Source organism: Pseudophryne corroboree, chromosome 5 (genome assembly GCF_028390025.1).
Source record: "Pseudophryne corroboree isolate aPseCor3 chromosome 5, aPseCor3.hap2, whole genome shotgun sequence".
In the NCBI taxonomy this organism is placed as follows: Eukaryota; Metazoa; Chordata; class Amphibia; order Anura; family Myobatrachidae; genus Pseudophryne; species Pseudophryne corroboree.
This window is the reverse complement of record NC_086448.1, coordinates 277,774,526-277,797,034: the sequence shown is the minus strand read 5'-3', so window position 1 is coordinate 277,797,034 and position 22,509 is coordinate 277,774,526. Positions and strand designations below refer to the sequence as shown.

Genomic DNA, 22,509 nt, shown 5'->3' with positions numbered 1-22,509 from the left:
TTATTGCTCTATTGCACTTGTAACCCACTATCAATGAACAGTGATATGTATTTTCATACTGGAAGGTTTTGTGTTATATAATATTTTGGTGTATTTCAAATTATACATGTATTCTATATTTATTTTTTATTTTTTTTTAGAAATGCCTTATATGTACAGCTGACTCTGACTTTGTGCTTATATAGTTTTGCACACACCCATAGCACTGTCCACCCACCTCTCATAGGCAAACGCAGGGGGGTGGTTTCTGGTTGCCCAGAAACCCCCTCCTCTTGGCAAGTGACTCAAATTATGACAATAGCAATGGTATATAATATGATTTCTAGAGCTGCTGCCGCATCATGCAGTTTAAGCTTCTTCTACCCAGTTTGAGTAGCCATCAGTTTGAGTAGCTACCCAGAGAGTAGCTATCAGGAAGAAGAGACAGGAGCCTTATCATGAGATGGAAGAATGTGTGCTTAGAAAGTGCAGTACTTGTTTTATTATGTTTGTGTATTTATTTATTATGGTATGTTTAACCTTTTCCTGACAACTTATCCTATTTATATTATTTAAACATGTTTGATACAGCCTATAATATAGTCCAACTATAGTGTTAACTATAAATACTGTATTCTATAAAAAGACTAATGTTCAAGGTCATTACCAGGTTCTTCTACCACTCCCACAGTTTGGTCAGGCACACATTTATGCTTGGACACAAAAATAAGCAGATGACATCAAAATCAACTTTTAACGAACCGCATCCTCCAATTTTACACATTTGTAAATTATAACCAATGTGTACTAAAATATCTTAATACATAGATTTTTTTTTTTTTTCCCCAGGATTGGCAAAGGATTTCAAGGCGTGATGAAAAGATGGGGCTTTAAAGGCCAGCCAGCGTCACACGGACAGACTAAAACGCACCGTAGGCCAGGAGCTATTGCTGGTGGTGTAAGTCAAAGACTAAGTTATACCTGTTACATGATTTGAGTGGTATACACCATTTTCGATGTTATTTCAATTAACGGTAGGCAAACGCAGACATTGGCAGTAGGCTTACACAAAGAACCTCTGTTTGCTATGTATTTAAATAATGTTGTGGGGTGTCTTGACATTTTGAGTTGGGCATAAATCAAACTTCTGCCTGTGATAGTGGCATTTGCCGCAGTGCGCATGCATCTGTAATGTGCAGCCGCATTTACACTTTCCAGCGGCTGACACTTGCAGCTCCTTATGTCTGGGTATCCTGATCAGTGTATTACAAGGCTATATACAGTAGGGGCATACCGTCATAAGTGTAGCAGGCCCCATGAAGACCTGTCCAGGTTAAGGGCTCTACACACTGGGCGAGGTTAGCAATTGTATCGACCAACGATATTATCGATGATCGTTTTTTTCCGCCAACGATCTTTGCCTACACACTGGACAGTATTGATGGGCAATTTGGACAATATGAGAATACATACATCTATATCGTCTAAATCAGGGGTAGCCACCCCTGGTCCTCAAGAGCTACCAACAGTTCACGTTTTCCAGATCTCCTCACAGAATCACAACTGAAGTAATTAGCTCCAACTGTATATCTTTAAAAATGTGTCCGTTAGTAATGACTACACCTGTGCACCTGCTAGGTGAGCTGGAAAACGTGAACTGTTGGTAGCTCTCGAGAACCAGGGGTGGCTACCACTGGTCTAAATTGAGTTGTATGTATAAACGAGGCTAGATAAACGATGAACGATTGCGGGGCCGTGCTTCATTCATCATTGATGCATACTCACTGACCGATATGAACCATTTATCATTCATTTTTTAACAATATCGTTCATTTCGATCATCGTTATCAGCAAGTGTGTAGGGCCCATTAGACATGGCTACATTTCCAGATTTCTGTTTTTGTTTTGTTTTTACATCTAGGCCAGTGGTCTCCAACCTTTATTGGGGTTTGAGCTACTTTTGGAAAACAAAACCTCTGAAAGAGTTTTCCCCAATGCGCGCATTCCTACAAAAGTGGGTGTGGCCTCACAACTACAAGTATTGCCCCCCCTGCGTAGTGCCAGATACACAAATAATGCCCCCCAGCAGTGCCAGATACACAAATAATGCCCCCCCAGCAGTGCTAGATACACAAATAATGCCCCTACCAGTGCCAGATACAATGCCCCTACCAGTGCCAGATACAGTGCCCCCCCTGCAGTACCAGTTACAGTGCCCCCCTGCAGCACCAGATACAGTGCCCCCCTGCAGCGCCAGATACAGTGCCCCCACGTTGCCAGATACAATGCCCCCCTGCAGTGCTAGATACAGTGCCCCCCTGCAGTGCCAGATACAATGCCCCCACAGTGCCCCCCCTTCCCCGCACAATGCTTACTGCTGCTGGCTTCCCCTCTGAGGGATGGAAGGGGAGGAGAGCGCTGCGCAGTGCGTGCCTCTCCTGCCTGTGACATCCGGGGGACCGTGAGGGTGATGGTCTCCGGCGGAGGCGGTCATTTGAAATATGGCGCCGGTAAGTGAGCCAATCAAAGCTTGCGGTCCAGCAGCCAATCAGGTGCCGCCGCTGCCGGTCCATGAGCTCTGGCTGACGGCTGGCATCATATCAAAAAAGAAGGGAGTGCCGTATCAGTGATTGTCCGATCCCGTGCGCTCTGTGAGCTACCGAAATTACTGCGGGGAGCTACCGGTAGCTCGCGAGCGACGGGTTGGCGATCACTGATCTAAGCAAATACAAAACACAGTGAGTCAGGGAAGTCACAAAAGTGTTGGAAGGAGCAATAGGTTGCTTTTAACTGCACTATTCCATTTGTGTACGTGTCCTCTGTACATGTAGATTACATTTTCTCAATTATATGGAATCCTGTAAGTTAAAATGTTGATGTTTTCTTGAAAGTAGGATCCAGCTCGAGTGTTCCCAGGAACAAAATTGCCCGGGCCATTGGGGAACTTCTACAGAACGTCTCATGCCCTCAAGGTTTGTTTTTTCTTTATGGCTAGTCCAGTGGTTCCCAGACTGTGTGCCTAGGCACCCTGGGGTGCCTCAGGACACTTGCAGGGGTGCCTTGGATTGGTGGTCCAGGACAAATTTAAATTATTTATGATCAATGTAATAGGCAAAACCAGTGCTGGTGGCTGCCAATCAGACAATATGTGGACAAACAGAAGCAAATCCTGTCCCACACCACACAATTGAACCTAAGAACGACATATAAACACAATTTACTTCATTTAATATTTATTCTAAATTTCTCAATAAAAACGTTTTGGCATAGGGGTGCCGTGAAAACAATTCTGATACTCTAGAGCGCCGTGATTCAAAAAAGTTTGGGAACCACTGGGCTAGGCCAATGAATTTTGTCTGTACCATTTTAAAAATTAGTCTGAACACTGAGTGAGTTATAGGGGTATATGCAATTGCGGTCGAATTCCCGAAATTGTCGAATTTCGGGTATGTTTCGCCAAAAAAAAAAATTTGTCAATGCAATTCAGTGCTTTCCGTCAAAAAAACGGACTTTCAAAATTCGACTTTTTGAAATTCGACTTTTTGCAAATTCGACTTTTCTGCAATGATACAAGTGCTGCAATTCGACAAAAGCATATTCAATTCAAGTTTGGAAATTCGACAGCAGTGCTTTTAGACAGCAAATTCGTCATTTTCAATCCGCCACACTTTGGAGGGTGAAACCAATAAAAAAAAATTAAAACATGTTTTTTTTGTGGGTTTTTTTCGTGGTAATATCAGATCTATTTATATTAGAAGGGATTAGGTACTTGGTTTGTCTTTTTTGGAGGCACAAGTATTATTTATATATTTTTAAAAATAATATTTTTTTTTTATTATTATTTTTTTTATAGATGGAATGGTGAAATCCCTGAAAAAAATGGCGTGGGGTCCCCCCTCGAAAGCATAACCAGCCTCGGGCTCTTCGAGCTGGTCCTGGTTCTAAAAATGCGGGGGGAAAATTGAAAGGGGATCCCCCGTATTTTTAAAACCAGCACCGGGCTCTGCGCCTGGTGCTGGTGCAAAAAATACGGGGGACAAAACGAGTAGGGGTCCCCCGTATTTTTTACACCAGCATCGGGCTCCACTAGCTGGACAGATAATGCCACAGCCGGGGGTCACTTTTATACAGTGCCCTGCGGCCGTGGCATTAAATATCCAACTAGTCACCCCTGGCCGGGGTACCCTGGGGGAGTGGGGACCCCTTCAATCAAGGGGTCCCCCCCACCCAGCCACCCAAGGGCCAGGGGTGAAGCCCGAGGCTGTCCCCCCCATCCAAGGGCTGCGGATGGGAGGCTGATAGCCTTGGTAAAATGTCAAGAATATTGTTTTTTTCCCAGAAGAACTACAAGTCCCAGCAAGCCTCCCCCGCAAGCTGGTACTTGGAGAACCACAAGTACCAGCATGCGGGAGAAAAACGGGCCCGCTGGTACCTGTAGTTCTACTGAAAAAAAAATACCCAAATAAAAACAGTACACAGACACCGTGACAGTAAAACTTTATTTCATACGTCGACACACACATACTTACCTATGTTCACACGCCGACATCGGTCCTCTTCTCCAAGTAGAATCCACGGATACCTGAAAAGAAAAGATCAATATACTCACCTCAGCCAGGGTCCAGAGATAAATCCACGTACTTGTTAAAAAAAAAAAAACGGACACCCGTACCATGCCGGACTGAAAGGGGTCCCATGCTTACACATGGGACCCCTATCCCCGAATGCAGAGAGACCTCTCAGAGTGACAGCTGTCACAGAAAGGTCTCTAAAGCCAATCAGGAAGCGCAACTTCGTTGCGCTCACCTGATTGGCTGTGCGCTGTCTGAGCTGTCAGACAGCGCATCGCACAGCTCCGTCCATTACTTTGAATGGTGGGAACTTAGCGGCTAGCGGTGAGGTCACCCGCCGGTCAGCGGCTGACCGCGGGTAACCCCCGCAGACAGCAAAGTTCTCACCATTGAAAGTAATGGAGAGGCTTTGCGATGCGCTGTCTGACAGCTCAGACAGCGCACAGCCAATCAGGTGAGCGCCACGGAAGTAGTGCTTCCTGATTGGCTGAAGGGACTTCAGTGACAGGAGTCACGTGGTGTCCCGGCATTCGGGGAAAGGGGTCTGATGTGAAAGCATGGGACCCCTTTCTGTCCGGCATGGCACGGGTGTTCGTTTTGTTTTTTTAACAAGTACGTGGATGTATCTCTGGACGTGGATGTACCTCTGGACGCTGGAAGGTGAGTATAATTATTTTCACAGGTACCCTCGGATCGTCGGAGACCGTGGCAGTCGGCGTGTCAACATAGGTAAGTATGTGTATGTCGGCAGTGTGTAATAAAGTTTTACTGTCACTGTGTCTGTGTACTGTTTTTATTTGGGTATTTTTTTTCCAGTAGAACTACAGGTACCAGCGGGCCCGTTTTTCTCCTGCATGCTGGTACTTGTGGTTCTCCAAGTACCAGCTTGCGGGGGAGGCTTGCTGGGACTTGTAGTACTGCTGGAAAAAACAATATTCTTGTCATTTTTCTCAAGGCTATCAGCCTCCCATCCGCAGCCATTGGATGGGGGGGACAGCCTCGGGCTTCACCCCTGGCCCTTGGGTGGCTGGTGGGGGGGGGACCCCTTGATTGAAGGGGTCCCCACTCCCCCAGGGTACCCCGGCCAGGGGTGACTAGTTGGATATTTAATGCCACGGCCGCAGGGCACTGTATAAAAGTGACCCCCGGCTGTGGCATTATCTGTCCAGCTAGTGGAGCCCGATGCTGGTGTAAAAAATACGGGGGACCCCTACTCTTTTTGTCCCCCGTATTTTTTGCACCAGCACCAGGCGCAGAGCCCGGTGCTGGTTTTAAAAATACGGGGGATCCCTGCCCAATTTTTCCCCGCATTTTTAGAACCAGGACCAGCTCGAAGAGCCCGAGGCTGGTTATGCTTTGAAGGGGGGACCCCACGCCATTTTTTTTACGGGTTTTTTCCCGTTTTTTTAAATCGCGGCAAAATCCGGCAAATCGTCCGTTTTTCGCCCGCGGGACTGTCGAATCCGTTTTTCATTGAATATGGTGAATTCCGGCAGCCACCTGCCGGAATTCACCTGTCGAATTGTGTCGAATTGAAAAACGGTGATAATTTGCCGCGATTCGCCGTGAATTGCATATACCCCATAATGTGATAGTCTCAGCCTTCACTCTAGTAACTATTTACATTCAATTTATATTATCCAGGTATGGAGAGTGAATACAAAACACAACATCCTATATGTGCATGGCTCTGTCCCAGGACATACCAATTGTTTAGTCAAGGTAAGATTTGCTTCCTTTGCTTGCACCATCCTTTTGAAAAATAATTTCTATTAATTGTGCTTCTGCACTCACACAAGCAGTGAGCAGTATCACTGTTATGTATTATTTCTATATGGTGCCTCTAGCATGAGCAATAAAATGTTTTAAACTCTGTATGCATCCTGCAGCTCAGGAGAATAGGACATTCCCAAATATAAGAAGTATATATCCATGACGTGCGGTGAGGTGAGGTGAGGCAGAGCCTTTCCTGTCATACTGACACGTATACACCTGAGTTTTGACTATATAAAGTATATGAAACATACAAAGAATTTATTAGAAATGTCTACTTTGTATTATTCTAATAATTTTTGTTGTCAAAACTCTGGAGTAAAAAGACTGACAGGTGAGAGAGTGCCTCCCCCGCCTATCTTTTCCACACATTATCTTTGATCAAAACTCACCAAATTTCCAGCAGTATATCCTGCTGCCCCTGGGTATAATGCTCACATGTACCTTTTGGCTCGTATATTGTGTGTAAATCTGGCTCTGGTACTAGCCAGTACCTACTGAGCCATTTACCTCCCCGCATGTGGATGGATGGATAGATAACTTGTACAAAGTGCTGTACAATACTTTGCCGTGATCAATAGACTTTTTTTTCTTTTTTTGTGTGTGTGTAAAGGTATTATGTAAAGCATAAATCAATTGTAAACAGTTTGCTCTACCATAATTTGCAGTTACATGGCATCTTATTATTGGTGAAAGCACTTGAAATGTTAAACTTTGTAAGAAATACTGGCATCTCTTTAGTATAGTGGAAAGTTGTCTTTAAACCCTTTATCTTCAAATCTCTCACTCAAACACTAGACCTCTCTAAGCAACAGTACATTGTTACTGTGAGAAAATTAAATTGCAGAACATTGTATAGTTGACCCATATCCATGTATGAGACCTGTCAAGCAAAACATTACAACAACCAATTTTATATAAAATAAAACATTTAATGCAAAGAATATTATAATTCCAAGTAACCTCTGTCAGGTATCTGGGGTTTTGTTGACCCAGGTAAGGAACACTAGGGCTGGTTTCTGTATTAGGAGAGTAGATGAAGTTAGGTGGCTGAATGAAGCTTCTCCACATACAGATTGGGATGGGAGGCAGAATGCAGAGTAGTCTGGAGAGCGGCCTGGAGTAACTGAGACAAGCTGAATCAGTCTGTTGGAGTAAACGGTCTATACAGCATGGTCTGGACTTGATGTTTGATGTGTACCATGCACATCCTCGAATTGATGTTGCTGATCTTGTAGTGCTGTGTACAGCGCACAGCCTGAAGATGATGGTGAAGCTTGCTGTGTATGGCAGACAGCCTGGAGCTTGATGGTAGTTAATGCGGTGTATGACCCTCAACCTGAGCTGATGGTCGAGCTTGCTGTGTATGGTGCACAGCCTGGAGCTTATAGCAAGACAGCATGAGATAATGCATATACAGGAACTAGAACTGGAACAGATGAGGTACACTGCCAGGAAGCAGGTCTCTGGAGAGTAGTAGTGCCGCAAAGTAAGAATGATTTCAAAAATCGAAGTATTCTTAGTTTATTTTTATCTATTAATAAACTGCAAAGTGAATGAACAGAATAAAAATCTAAATCAAATCAATATTTGGTGTTTCCACCTTTTGCCTTCAAAACAGCATCAAGTCTTCAGTTTTTGAAGGAACTTGGCAGGAAGGTTGTCTCAAACATCTTGGAGAACTAACCACAGATCTTCTGTGGATGTAGGCTTGCTCAAATCCTTCCGTCTCCTGTAATCCTAGACAGACTCGATGATGTTGAGATCAGGGTTCTGTGGGAGCCATATCATCACTTTTAGGACTCCTTGCTCTTCATTGCGCTGAGATAGTTCTTAATGGCATTGGCTGTATGTTTGGGGTCATTGTCCTGCTGCAGAATAAATTTGGAACCAGTCAGATGCCTCCCTCATGGTACTGCTTGAAAACACTCAAAATCCACGGATGGACATACACACACTATCTATGCAGTTCACCGCTGCAACAAATCTGCGGTTTCATACACCTCCTGAGGCAACCGCACAGTCTAGTACATTAATAATGCACAGTCCAGTACATGCATGCACTAGCTCTGATCAGTCCTCTACTCTTCCTGGAATTGTGAGTGGAAGCAATTTGACATTGCTGTTCCTCTTACCTCCAAGATCCGTACCAGCCGCACCTCCTGTAGCTTCACTACAGGGGCCAAGATAACTAAATCTAAATATCCTATCTATCACCCTTAATCCTAATGCCATACCACGAATACCCTAACCCTCACGCTTAAACACTAATACTTTAACCCTGATCCTTGAGCTCCTTGATTCTTACTGGAGAAATTGTGCTATATAAATAAAATGATTACTATTATTATTAATCCTAACCCCAGACACTAATACTCTAACACTGATACCATACTTGTCATCCTGGGATGCGTTAAATGGGATTCCGGTTGGCGGCAATGCCGCCGAGCGGAATCCCAGGGCAACAGGGATGTTCCTACTTGTGGGTGCCCACGACATCCATAGAGTGGGAATAGTTCCTGTGGTGAGCCACCGAGCCGGCAGCGTGGCGAGTACAGCTCGCCCTCAAGGGGTCTCTTAGCGCTCGCCCTGCTTCCGGCATTTTGGCGGGCAGGATGCCGCTGCCGGGATTTTGATTGTCTGCATCCAGCCCGCCAGTAATCCATACCGAACCCGTCACCCTTTATCATGAATCCTGACACTAATTACCATAACCCTGATAATTAATCCCACTACCCTTACACTAATACCCCAGCCCGTACCCTTAATCCAATCCCTGACCCTAATACCATAATGCTAATACCCTGACCAAACCCCTAACCGTAATAGCCACACCCTAAAAGGGCAGACTAGATGGACCAAAGGTTATTTTCTGCTGTCAAATTCTGCGTTTCTATGTGAAGGCGGGTGCTAGTCCTTGTCAGATGTGTCCTTATACATCTAGCCTCAATACGCCATGCAGTGTGCAATGTTTAATGAGAGTAACCTACTAGGTCCCATACAACTCTGCTAGCGTCTGGTACAGTATCGATTTAGGATGCACCAGGAGACACTGCAGATTAAATTGATATATGACACATGTATATTGTATGTGACTGAGTCTATACACAGAGCAGAACAGAACTTGTACTGAAAAAAAAGCTGTGGCTGCTACTTTGTAGCACTTTGTGTACGGATTCAGAGACTCAGGCGCGCATACAAGTATCATGTCAAATCAGCACAGTCTCCTTGTGTGTCCTATCGCAATGCGATGTCACTAAGACGCATTTTCAGGCAAAAAAGACATCAGATGCTAGAAGAGTCTCATTTACACCATATCCATCAGAGTACCATATTTAATGGCCTTTGATGCAACTAGAGGTTACTTTTTTTTTCTATCAAAGGTAGCCTTAATTTTCCATAGTTCAATAGTTCACAGAATATACTTTTTACCTTATTTTTTTTTTGTTCAGAACTGAAAAAGTAGAAAGTATTTCATTGCCTTAAGCTGAGTACACACCTGTACAATCATCGAGCTGTTCTTACAGCTTCGACTTATTAATTCGATATAGCACCTATGTTTACATTTTGGTGGATGAAAACTGGTCGAGTTGCTTACTGGTATATCCTAAGGCTACTGTGTGATACAAGGATAGACATTCACCTTGTGCTTAAATGGTTCAAGCGCACCCTTAATGAGGGCTATAAAGCCATTCATAAAGTTCCTTTTACTGGTCACTAAGCACATTACACTAGAGCAGTCTCTTGAGCAGAGAAAGTCGGAGCCTCCATTGAGCAAATCTGTATTCTTCTTGGGATACTAGACACACTGATGCAAAACAATATAAGATGGACTTACTAGCTAACCCAATCCTAAAAACTCCATTTAGCAGTTGTTACTCTCTAGTTGTCTTCACGTTCTCTGCTGGTGATGCTGTCAGGAAAGAGATATGGAAAGTATGCAACATTTATATTGGATAAGTATATATTTGTACATGGTTTGTGTCAAATTTTTGTTCTTTAGGCACCTAAAAAGGAGGGTGAGGGGTAGGGTAGGAGGAGGGTTATACTACTTACAGTACCACCCCTTGTCGGGATTTTCACTGTCCTGACCAACAGCATCCTGACATTTCATACCCAACCCTTACATGTACCTTACTGTTACGTCAGAGTGACAAAAAACGCCATCGCCATGAAATATTTACATAGTGATCATGACCCTTTGGTTTTTAGTATCCAATAGGTACCTTAATGTTTTTTGCTTGTATTGAAAAATGGATTGTAGTTACTTAACCATAGGTTTTATATAACTAATTCCTAACAGGAGAAAAGACTGACAGAAGTATAAGGCAAACTTTTCCCTAAGGCGCATAGACCAGAACTGTGTGTGTATATAACTGTGTGTGTATATATGTGTGTTTGTGTGTGTGTGTGTGTGTGTGTGTGTGTGTGTGTGTGTATATTTCTCTTACGTCCTAGAGGATGCTGGGGACTCCGTAAGGACCATGGGGTATAGACGGGCTCCGCAGGAGATAGGGCACCTAAAAAGAACTTTTACTATGGGTGTGCACTGGCTCCTCCCTCTATGCCCCTCCTCCAGACCTCAGTTAGATCTTGTGACCAGAGGAGAATGGGTGCACTGCAGAGAGCTCTCCAGAGTTTTCTGTTGAAAAAGAATTTTGTTCGTTTTTTTATTTTCAGGGAGTCCTGTTGGCAACAGGCTCCCTGCATCGTGGGACTGAGGAGAGAGAAGCAGAGCTGGCTTGTCAAGTTTGGCACTGCTTCTAAGGCTACTGGACACCATTAGCTCCAGAGGGTGTCGGAACACAGGTCTCACCTGAGGTTCGTCCCGGAGCCGCGCCGCCGTCCTCCTCACAGATGCCGAAGATAGAAGCCGGGTGAGTATGAGAAGGCAGAAGACATCTTAGGCGGCAGAAGACATCAGATCTTCATGAGGTAAGGCGCGCAGCGGTAAGCTGCGCGCCATTGCTCCCAGTCACACACACAGAGCAGCACTGAAGGGGGGGGGCGCCCTGGGCAGCAATATTCCTCACTTTTGGGCAAATTCAGATAGATTAGGCTGCGGAGGCAGTAAATCTAAGATCCCCCGCCATTTTAATAGAAAAGTCACTGGGACCGAAGCCCGCCGTCGGGTGGGCGGGGCTTGATCCTCAGCACTAACCAGCGCCATTTTCTCCACAGAAGCTGCATGCATGAACGCTGGCTCCCTGGTCTCTCCCCTGCTGAACTTCACAGGCTGGAAAAAAGAGGAGGGGGGCACATTAGCGACGCAGTGAGTGGGAATTGGTATATTATATATAAAAAAGCGCTATCTGGTCATATTTTTTCCAGTGTTTTTAGGCGCTGGTGTGTGCTGGCATACTCTATCTCTGTCTCTCCTAAGGGCCTGGTTGGGGTTTTGTCCCCTTGTAGGTTAATCCCTGTGTGTGTGGGGTGTCGGTACGTGTGTGTCGACATGTCTGAGGCGGAAGGCTTCTCCAAGGAGGAGGTGGAGCAAATGAGTGGTGTGTCCCCGTCGGTTGTGCCGACTCCGGATTGGATGGACATGTGGCATATGTTGAATGCAAGTGTGGCATCTTTACATAAAAGGCTTGATAAGGCTGACTTAGGGGGGACATCAGGGGGTCAATCCTCGGATTGGACCGACTCACAGGGCCCGTCGGGGTCTCAAAAGCGTCCCTTAACACAAGACACTACTACCGACATGGATTCTGACTCCAGTGTCGACTACGACGAAGTAAAATTGCACCCTAGGGTGACTAAAACCATTCAGGGTATGATTGTGGCAATAAGGGATGTGTTGCATACTGAGGATGAACCCTCGGTCCCCGACACAAGGGTACACATGTTTAAGGGAAGGAAACAGATTATTAATTTCTCTGACGTCCTAGTGGATGCTGGGTACTCCGTAAGGACCATGGGGAATAGACGGGCTCCGCAGGAGACTTTGCACTCTAAAAGAAAGATTAGGTACTATCTGGTGTGCACTGGCTCCTCCCTCTATGCCCCTCCTCCAGACCTCAGTTAGAATCTGTGCCCGGCTCGAGCTGGTTGCACACTAGGGGCTCTCCTGAGCTTCTAGTAAAGAAAGTATTTGTTAGGAGGAAGTGCTACAACAGCACGGCTGGATTCTGAATATCCCGAAGTCGCAGCTGGTTCCTACGACGCGTCTGCTGTTCCTGGGTATGATTCTGGACACAGAACAGAAGAAGGTGTTTCTCCCGGAGGAGAAGGTCAAGGAGTTGTCATCTCTGGTCAGAGACCTCCTAAAACCAAAACAGGTGTCGGTGCATCACTGCACGCGAGTCCTGGGAAAGATGGTAGCTTCTTACGAGGCAATTCCATTCGGCAGATTCCATGCACTGATCTTTCAGTGGGATCTGTTAGACAAGTGGTCCGGATCGCATCTTCAGATGCATCGGCTGATCACCCTATCCCCGAGGGCCAGGGTGTCTCTGCTGTGGTGGCTGCAGAGTGCTCATCTACTCGAGGGCCGCAGATTCGGCATACAGGACTGGGTCCTGGTGACCACGGATGCAAGCCTCCGAGGTTGGGGGGCAGTCACTCAGGGAAGAAACTTCCAAGGACAATGGTCGAGTCAGGAAGCTTCCCTACACATAAATATTCTGGAACTAAGGGCCATTTACAATGCCCTAAGTCAGGCAAGACCCCTGCTTCATAACCAGCCGGTGCTGATTCAGTCAGACAACATCACGGCGGTCGCCCATGTAAACCGACATGGCGGCACAAGAAGCAGGATGGCGATGGCAGAAGCCACAAGGATTCTCCGATGGGCGGAAAATCACGTGATAGCACTGTCGGCAGTGTTGATTCCGGGAGTGGACAACTGGGAAGCAGACTTCCTCAGCAGGCACGACCTCCACCCGGGAGAGTGGGGACTTCATCCAGAAGTCTTCCAGCTGATTGTAAATCGTTGGGAAAGGCCACAGGTGGACATGATGGCGTCCCGCCTCAACAAAAAGCTAAAAAGATATTGCGCCAGGTCGAGGGACCCTCAGGCGATAGCTGTGGACGCTCTAGTGACACCGTGGGTGTACCAGTCGGTTTATGTGTTCCCTCCTCTTCCTCTCATACCAAAGGTACTGAGGATAATAAGAAAGAGAGGAGTAAGAACTATACTCGTCGTTCCGGATTGGCCAAGAAGGACTTGGTACCCGGAACTACAAGAAATGATCTCAGAGGACCCTTGGCCTCTGCCTCTCAGACAGGACCTGCTACAGCAGGGGCCCTGTCTGTTTCAAGATTTACCGCGGCTGCGTTTGACGGCATGGCGGTTGAACACCGGATCCTGATGGAAAAGGGCATTCCGGTTGAAGTCATTCCTACGCTGATCAAAGCTAGGAAGGATGTGACAGCAAAACATTATCACCGTATATGGCAAAAATATGTTGCTTGGTGTGAGGCTATGAAGGCCCCAACAGAAGAATTTCAGCTGGGTCGATTTCTGCACTTCCTACAGTCAGGAGTGACTATGGGCCTAAAATTAGGATCCATTAAAGTCCAGATTTCGGCCCTGTCTATTTTCTTTCAAAAAGAACTGGCTTCACTGCCTGAAGTTCAGACGTTTGTTAAGGGAGTGCTGCATATTCAGCCCCCTTTTGTGCCCCCAGTGGCACCTTGGGATCTCAACGTTGTGTTGGATTTCCTAAAATCACATTGGTTTGAGCCACTTCAGACCGTGGAGTTGAAATATCTCACGTGGAAAGTGGTCATGCTTTTGGCCTTGGCTTCGGCTAGGCGTGTGTCAGAATTGGCGGCTTTGTCATGTAAAAGCCCATATCTGATCTTCCATATGGACAGGGCAGAATTGAGGACTCGTCCCCAATTTCTCCCTAAGGTGGTATCAGCGTTTCATTTGAACCAACCTATTGTGGTGCCTGCGGCTACTCGGGACTTGGAGGCTTCCAAGTTGCTGGACGTAGCCCGGGCCCTGAAAATCTATGTTTCCAGGACGGCTAGAGTCAGAAAAACTGACTCGCTGTTTATCCTGCATGCACCCAACAAGCTGGGTGCTCCTGCTTCTAAGCAGACTATTGCTCGCTGGATCTGTTGCACGATTCAACTTGCACATTCTGCGGCTGGACTGCCGCATCCTAAATCAGTCAAAACCCATTCCACGAGGAAGGTTGGCTCTTCTTGGGCGGCTGCCTGAGGGGTCCCGGCTTTACAACTTTGCCGAGCTGCTACCTGGTCGGGATCAAACACGTTTGCAAAATTCTACAAGTTTGATACCCTGGCTGAGGAGGACCTTGAGTTTGCTCATTCGGTGCTGCAGAGTCATCCGCACTCTCCCGCCCGTTTGGGAGCTTTGGTATAATCCCCATGGTCCTTACGGAGTACCCAGCATCCACTAGGACGTCAGAGAAAATAAGAATTTACTCACCGGTAATTCTATTTCTCGTAGTCCGTAGTGGATGCTGGGAGCCCGTCCCAAGTGCGGATTGTCTGCAATACTTGTATATAGTTATTGCTTAACTAAAGGGTTATTGTTATGAGCCATCTGTTCAGTGAGGCTCAGTTGTTATTCATACTGTTAACTGGGTATAGTTATCACGAGTTGTACGGTGTGATTGGTGTGGCTGGTATGAGTCTTACCCTGGATTCCAAATCCTTTCCTTGTAGTGTCAGCTCTTCCGGGCACAGTTTCCCTAACTGAGGTCTGGAGGAGGGGCATAGAGGGAGGAGCCAGTGCACACCAGATAGTACCTAATCTTTCTTTTAGAGTGCCCAGTCTCCTGCGGAGCCCGTCTTTTCCCCATGGTCCTTACGGAGTACCCAGCATCCACTACGGACTACGAGAAATAGAATTACTGGTGAGTAAATTCTTATTTTTCCCGCATCCCATGAATTAAATTATTTCTTTGGAAAAGCTTGGGAAAAGAGACCGCAGATCCCCAAAAGAATTTATATGGCATACCCCTTCCCTAAGCAGGACAGGGAGATTTGGGAATCATCCCCCACTGTGGACAAGGCCCTGACGTGCTTGTCCAAGAAAGTGGCGCTACCGTCTCCTGACACAGCGGCCCTTAAGGACCCTGCATATCGCAGGCAAGAAACTACCTTAAAGTGTATTTATTCTCATACGGGTGCTGTGCTAAGACCGACAATTGCGTCGGCATGGGTGTGTAGCGCAATTGCAGCTTGGACAGATGAGCTGACAGATCAATTTGATAATATGGATAAGGATACTATATTCTTAACTCTAGCCCATATAAAAGACGCAGTCTTATTTATGAGGGATGCTCAAAGGGACATTGGATTGCTAGCTTCTAGGGCCAATGCCATGTCTATCTCAGCGAGAAGATCCTTATGGACTTGCCAATGGACGGGTGATGCGGATTCCAAAAAACATATGGAAGTACTACCCTATAAGGGTGATGTATTGTTTGGGGATGGGCTGACGGACCTGGTTTCCACAGCTACAGCAGGTAAATCAAATTTTTTACCATATGTTCCCCAACAGCAAAAGAAAGTAGCACCCTCTCAGATGCAGTCCTTTCGGTCGCACAAATCCAGAAGAGGTCGGGGATCCTCTTTCCTCGCCAGAGGTAAGGGTAGAGCCAAAAGAGCACCTGTTTCGGCAGGTGCCCAGGAACAAAAGTCCTCCCCGGCTGCTCCAATCCCACAGCATGACGCTGGGGCTCCCCTGAGGGAGTCCGCACCGGTGGGGGCACGTCTTCGACTTTTCAGTCAGGCCTGGATCAGTTCAGACCTGAATCCCTGGGTGTTGGAAATAGTTTCCCAGGGTTACAAATTGGAATTCGAGGAGGTGCCCCCGCGCCGAGTTTTCAAATCGGCCCTACCAGCTTCCACATCGGAAAGGGATATAGTGTTAGCTGCAATTCAAACGCTGTGTATACAGCAAGTGATAATCAAGGTTCCCCTGCACCAGCAGGGAAGAGGTTACTACTCAACCCTATTTGTGGTCCCGAAACCGGACGGATCGGTCAGACCTATTTTGAATCTGAAATCCCTAAACCTGTACATAAAAAGATTCAAATTCAAAATGGAATCACTCAGAGCGATAATAGCCAACATGGAGGAGGGGGAGTTTATGGTATATCTGGACATAAAGGATGCGTACCTTCATGTCCCCATATATGCCCCCCATCAGGAATACCTGAGATTCGCTGTACAGGATTGTCATTACCAATTTCAGACATTGCCGTTTGGACTTTCCACGGCCCCGAGGATTTTCACCAAGATAATGGCGGAAATGATGGTGGTCCTGCGCAAGCATGGAGTCACAATTATCCCATACTTGGACGATCTGATAAAAGCGAGATCAAGGGACAAATTGCTGAGCAGTGTGGCGCTCTCTCTGAGAGTGCTCCAGCAACACGGTTGGATTCTAAATCTTCCAAAGTCACAGTTGATTCCGACAACTCGACTACCGTTCCTAGGTATGATACTGGATACGGAACAAATGAAGGTCTTCCTCCCAATAGAGAAAGCCCAGGACATCCAGAACATGGTCAGAGACCTGCTAAAACCGAAAAGGGTGTCAGTTCACCAATGCACTCGAGTTCTGGGAAAAATGGTGGCGGCCTACGAGGCCATTCCCTTCGGAAGGTTCCATGCAAGGACTTTTCAATGGGACCTTCTGGACAAGTGGTCCGGGTCCCATCTGCACTTACATCGGAAAATAACTCTGTCCCCAGGGGCCAGAGTGTCTCTCCTGTGGTGGTTGCAAAGTGCTCACCTGCTGGAGGGTCGCAGGTTCGGAATTCAGGATTGGATCCTGGTTACCACGGACGCGAGCCTCCGAGGATGGGGAGCGGTCACACAGGGAATACATTTTCAGGGTCTTTGGTCAGACCAGGAGTCCTGTCTACACATCAATGTGTTGGAACTCAGGGCCATTTACTACAAGCGGAGAGTCTTCTTCGAAACCTACCGGTTCTGATTCAATCAGACAATGTCACAACAGTGGCTCATGTGAACCGCCAAGGCGGGACAAGAAGCAGAGTCGCGATGGCGGAAGCCACAAGGATTCTTCGCTGGGCGGAAAATCATGTAAGCGCTCTGTCGGCTGTCTTCATTCCGGGAGTGGACAACTGGGAAGCAGACTTCCTCAGCAGACACAATCTCCATCCAGGAGAGTGGGAACTTCATCAAGAAGTCTTTGCAGACATAACACGTCTTTGGGGAACTCCTCAAATAGACATGATGGCGTCACGCCTCAACAAAAAGCTTCGGAGGTATTGTGCCAGGTCTCGGGACACTCAGGCAGTGGCAGTAGATGCTCTGATAACACCGTGGCTGTTCAAATTGGTCTACGTGTTTCCTCCTCTTCCTCTCATCACAAAAGTGTTGAGGATCATAAGGCAAAGAAACGTACAGACAATACTCATTGTCCCAGACTGGCCTCGAAGGGCCTGTTACTCAGATCTACAAGAGATGCTCACAGGAGATCCCTGGCCTCTTCCTCTGAGGGAAGACCTGTTGCAACAGGGGCCCTGTGTATTTCAAGACTTACCGCAGTTACGTTTGACGGCATGGCGGTTGAACGCCGAATCCTAGCGAAAAAGGGGATTCCGGAAGAGGTCATCCCTACTTTAATAAAGGCTAGGAAGGAGGTGACGGTTAAGCATTATCACCGTATCTGGCGAAAGTATGTGTCTTGGTGTGAGACCAAGAATGCACCTACGGAAGATTTTCATCTGGGTCGTTTTCTCCACTTCCTACAGACAGGAGTGGATATGGGCCTGAAATTAGGCTCTGTTAAGGTACAGATTTCGGCCCTCTCGATTTTCTTTCAGAAGGAATTGGCTTCTCTTCCAGAAGTCCAGACGTTTGTAAAGGGAGTGCTGCATATCCAGCCCCTTTTTGTGCCTCCAGTGGCTCCATGGGACCTGAACGTGGTGTTGCAGTTCCTAAAATCACACTGGTTTGAACCGCTTAACAAGGTTGAGTTGAAATTTCTTACCTGGAAGGTGGTCATGTTGTTGGCCTTAGCATCTGCAAGGCGAGTGTCTGAATTGGCGGCTTTGTCACACAAGAGCCCCTATTTGATTTTTCATGTGGATCGAGCTGAATTGAGGACACGTCCGCAATTTTTGCCTAAAGTGGTTTCTTCATTCCATATGAATCAACTTTTTGTGGTGCCTGTGGCTACAAGTGACCTGGAGGATTCCAGAACCCTGGATGTAGTCAGGGCCTTAAAAATTTATGTAGCCAGAACGGCTAAAATTAGGAAAACAGAGGCTCTGTTTGTCCTGTATGCTGCTAATAAGATTGGCGCACCTGCTTCGAAGCAGACTATTGTTCGCTGGATCTGTAACACGATTCAGCATGCTCATTCTACGGCTGGATTGCCGATACCAAATTCGGTTAAAGCCCATTCCACTAGGAAGGTGGGCTCTTCTTGGGCGGCTGCCCGAGGCGTCTCGGCATTACAGCTTTGCCGAGCGGCAACTTGGTCAGGGTCAAACACGTTTGCTTAATTCTACAAGTTTGATACCCTGGCTGATGAGGACCTAGCGTTTGCTCAGTCGGTGCTGCAGAGTCATACGCACTCTCCCGCCCGATTGGATGCTTTGGTATAAACCCCATGGTCCTTACGGAGTCCCCAGCATCCTCTAGAATGTAAGAGAAAATAAGATTTTAAACCTACCGGTAAATCTATTTCTCCTAGTCCGTAGAGGATGCTGGGCGCCCGTCCCAGTGCTGAAACTCTGCAAGACTTGTATATAGTTGTTGCTTACATAAGGGTTATGTTACAGTTGGAATAGGTCTTGGACCGTTACTGTTGTTTTGTTCATACTGTTAACTGATTATGTATGTTCCAGGTTACATGGTATGATTGGTGTGGGCTGGTATGAATCTTGCTCTTGGATTGCTAAATCCTGCCTTATATTGTCCATCTCCTCTGGGCACAGTTCTCTAACTGAGGTCTGGAGGAGGGGCATAGAGGGCGGAGCCAGTGCACACCCATAGTAAAAGTTCTTGTTAGGTGCCCTATCTCCTGCGGAGCCCGTCTATACCCCATGGTCCTTACGGAGTCCCCAGCATCCTCTACGGACTAGGAGAAATAGATTTACCGGTAGGTTTAAAATCTTATTTTTTTTTATTTTATTTGGATTGTACTGAAGATACAGTAAATGGTATAAAACATAAGGGGGGAGATGTGAGAAGGAGTGGTAGGTATCAAATGCAATTTAATCAGTGACACAACTCACTGTTCTCTACGTTATCTGGAATCATCTAACAATTTTGTCGTCACCATACTATTGCAAAAGGCAAAATCACAGGTGTGTTAAAAAATGATAAGCACACTTTTGCTGCTTTTCTTTGTTTTCACATGAAAACGGCAGAAAAAACTTCACTAGTCTATGACCAGTTGTTCTGGTCATGAGGGAAACCCATAACGTTGGGGCCCTCCATTTTGTGACACAGCCCGGAACAAATTTCCCCACTAGGAAGAGGCAACCCTGTGTTGAAAGCATTAGGGCTCTTACCAGCACCCTTGACCAGTGGTCATTGGGGTGATAAATAGTTAAAAGGAACTGCTGGAGACTCTAGGCTTTGGATTTCAGTTATAGGAGTTGTGACATGTGCAGGATTATAATGTTCCATTCAGAAGCACTGCAAGAATACAAAGCTGCCAATCTCCTGACAACCCTTCTCTTACTGATCCAGAGTGCAGAACTCCTCTTCCTTTTGACAATATCTGCCTGACATCCTAAACCGCATACCTTTAGAAAATTCCTCTGGTTTTCTTTCTTTAAACAGTGACTGTGTGTCTCATCCCCCTATTCTGTGGTTGTTGAGCTTTGACATTTGTTAGATATAATGAATTGATTTTACTTTCCTGTCTCTGAGATGAGAACCGACCTGCTAACATGTACTTTTAGTGAGATGTGCTTGCCATCCCCCAAACGTTCTCACTGCTGACACTGTTATGATTAAAATACATTTTTATATTATCTTTTACATAAGGGGTTACTGACTTGTAGGGTGTAACCCCACTTCCTTTATATCCTCATAATATTTTAGTAAAATTATTTTATACTGCTAATACAATATGATTAGCTTATGCTAAAATTAAATAGCATCAATTGTTAGTGTAAGAGTTATACAGTAGGGTGACACGGATTCTGTGTATATAGCGATGAGTAAGCTCATTTATTCTGAGCTGATCGCTATGGCTGCAATCGCTCTCATGGACTTTTTTTGCCATCTGTATACACGCAGAGACTGCAGTGTGCGGGCTATCATGATGCGATCGCATCCTGAAAGTATGCTTTCATATCATGATTGACAGGCAATTGGCGTTCAGGGGTGGCGCTGCGGCGTTGGGGGAGGAAAGCAGGAAATGCAGGCATATCATGGACATTTTTGGGGCCAGCCAATGACGTTGCCTACGTTTTCTGTGATCGGAAACATGGCGGTGGTGCGCCATGCTGCGTAAAGAGTAGTCCACCTTTATTTGAGGTTTTTGCAGTGCGATCGTAATCGAATTACAATTGCATCGTGGGACAGCGCCACACATGCTGGGCAGCCCCCATGTAAGTAGTATAATTTTAGCGCAAACTGCGATCAACTCTGAATAACACCCTTAAATATACCTTGTATACTCTATATACCTTGTATACTGTAAATACACAATATATTTATTTATTTGATTTATTTATATTAACTGGTCCATGGGTCCCAAAACATAATCTTCATTGGAGTCTAAAAAGAAAATGTTGACCTCTCTTCTAATTATTGTGTGTTAAAAATAATTGCTGGTTATACTTGGTGGATAATTTCCAGTGGTGTTTCACCACTTCCTGACCTGTACATTCACCCTGGGCCATGCCACTGTATAACTCTTATGCGATAATGTATTATGTCCTGCCATATTTGGACTTGGAGTTTGACAGCTTTAGGTTCAGTGAAGGGGCAGGAATTGAATTTCAAGTTACAAAGTGAACACAGTGTATGAAGAGTGATTTTGGATAGCCCTTCCATACTCAGTGGCGTGGGGATGCTTGGTAACCTGGTTATATAGCCATGATGTCACCAGGAATTCCCTGTGTGGTGCCCCGGATAGCATTAGATCTAATAAAGAACTGATTGGAACTGTGGATGAATCTTGGAAGTTCTTATTATTATTACCAAGACGCATAAAATACAACCAATATAACTTCTTATAAGCTTTCAAAAGAAAGCCCTATCTGTCCTGAGTAATTTGTAATATTATATTTTGCTTACTAATGAGGAGAAAAATAACTCCCAATGGAGCTGTTCATGTTCAAAATTCCAAATAGTTTGTTATGAATGCGTGAAGGGTTATTATTTGTTAAAAAAAAAAGAAGTTATAACTTGCCATTTGCACTATTAGCGTGCTCTCTATGCGGACACGTCACGAGAATCTCTGCCTACTATCACAGATGTTGATCCCGTTTCTCCATAGCAGCTGAAATCAGAGTCTGGCACAACAGCACTGTTTAAAAACCTTAGAGGTGCTGTGTTGGATTTCTCCTACTAGCAAGAGCTGAGCTGCTACAAAGGTGATTGGCAGTGGTCCGGCTATATGCAGTAAAGGGTGATTCTTTCAAGTGTGCTATCCCCACTAATTTATTATTATTGGAAAGGTGAAGATTTAGTAGAGTTCGGTAAAATGGAAAGATAGCTTTAGACTGTCATTTTTGGGGTCTATAAATTGGATAGTACAGTTTTCTCCGGCAGAGTCCACAGGATAACATTGGGATATGATGAAGCGACAGCGGATTTCCACCAATCGGTCAAAGCTTTTCGGCCTCCCAGCATGCAACGTGTCCGTCTATATTTCCCCACCTCCTGGCTCAGGCAAATCAGTTTTTTGTTTGGTGCGGCAGGAGCCGGACCATGATCAGAGGGCTCCTGGTGTTTAACAGCCCTAAGCTTTCTTATTTTATAGTCTTACTATTTTTTTTATAATGATCCTTCTAAAAAGCGTCTAATTCGTACCTTAGAAAGAGTCGCTCCAACAACACACTGCCGGGTCGCGACAACGCTTACCCACGAGTACAGTGCTATTTCGGCGGATGTCTGTGTCAGATATACTAGCAGGTCCAGCAGACATTACCAGGCTGTGGCCAGAGCACGTGGAGAAGGTAAGGAATCTGTTCCGCTTACAACAGCTCCACTGTTCTGGGAGGAGACTACCAAACAGTCGCTGGCGCGGCTGCCACCT

At 45.9% G+C, this 22,509-nt stretch overlaps 1 protein-coding gene across 1 annotated transcript in view; it reads left to right on the top strand.

The window, feature by feature from the left end:
• The window catches only part of MRPL3 (mitochondrial ribosomal protein L3), a 227,919-nt gene that overhangs the window by 174,972 nt on the left and 30,438 nt on the right, over positions 1 to 22,509 (top strand). Inside the window, exons 7-9 of the mRNA XM_063922364.1 lie at positions 829 to 937; positions 2,874 to 2,951; positions 6,195 to 6,272. Coding sequence (XP_063778434.1) covers positions 829 to 937; positions 2,874 to 2,951; positions 6,195 to 6,272 — 265 coding nt within the window. The remainder of the gene's footprint in view (positions 1 to 828; positions 938 to 2,873; positions 2,952 to 6,194; positions 6,273 to 22,509) is intronic.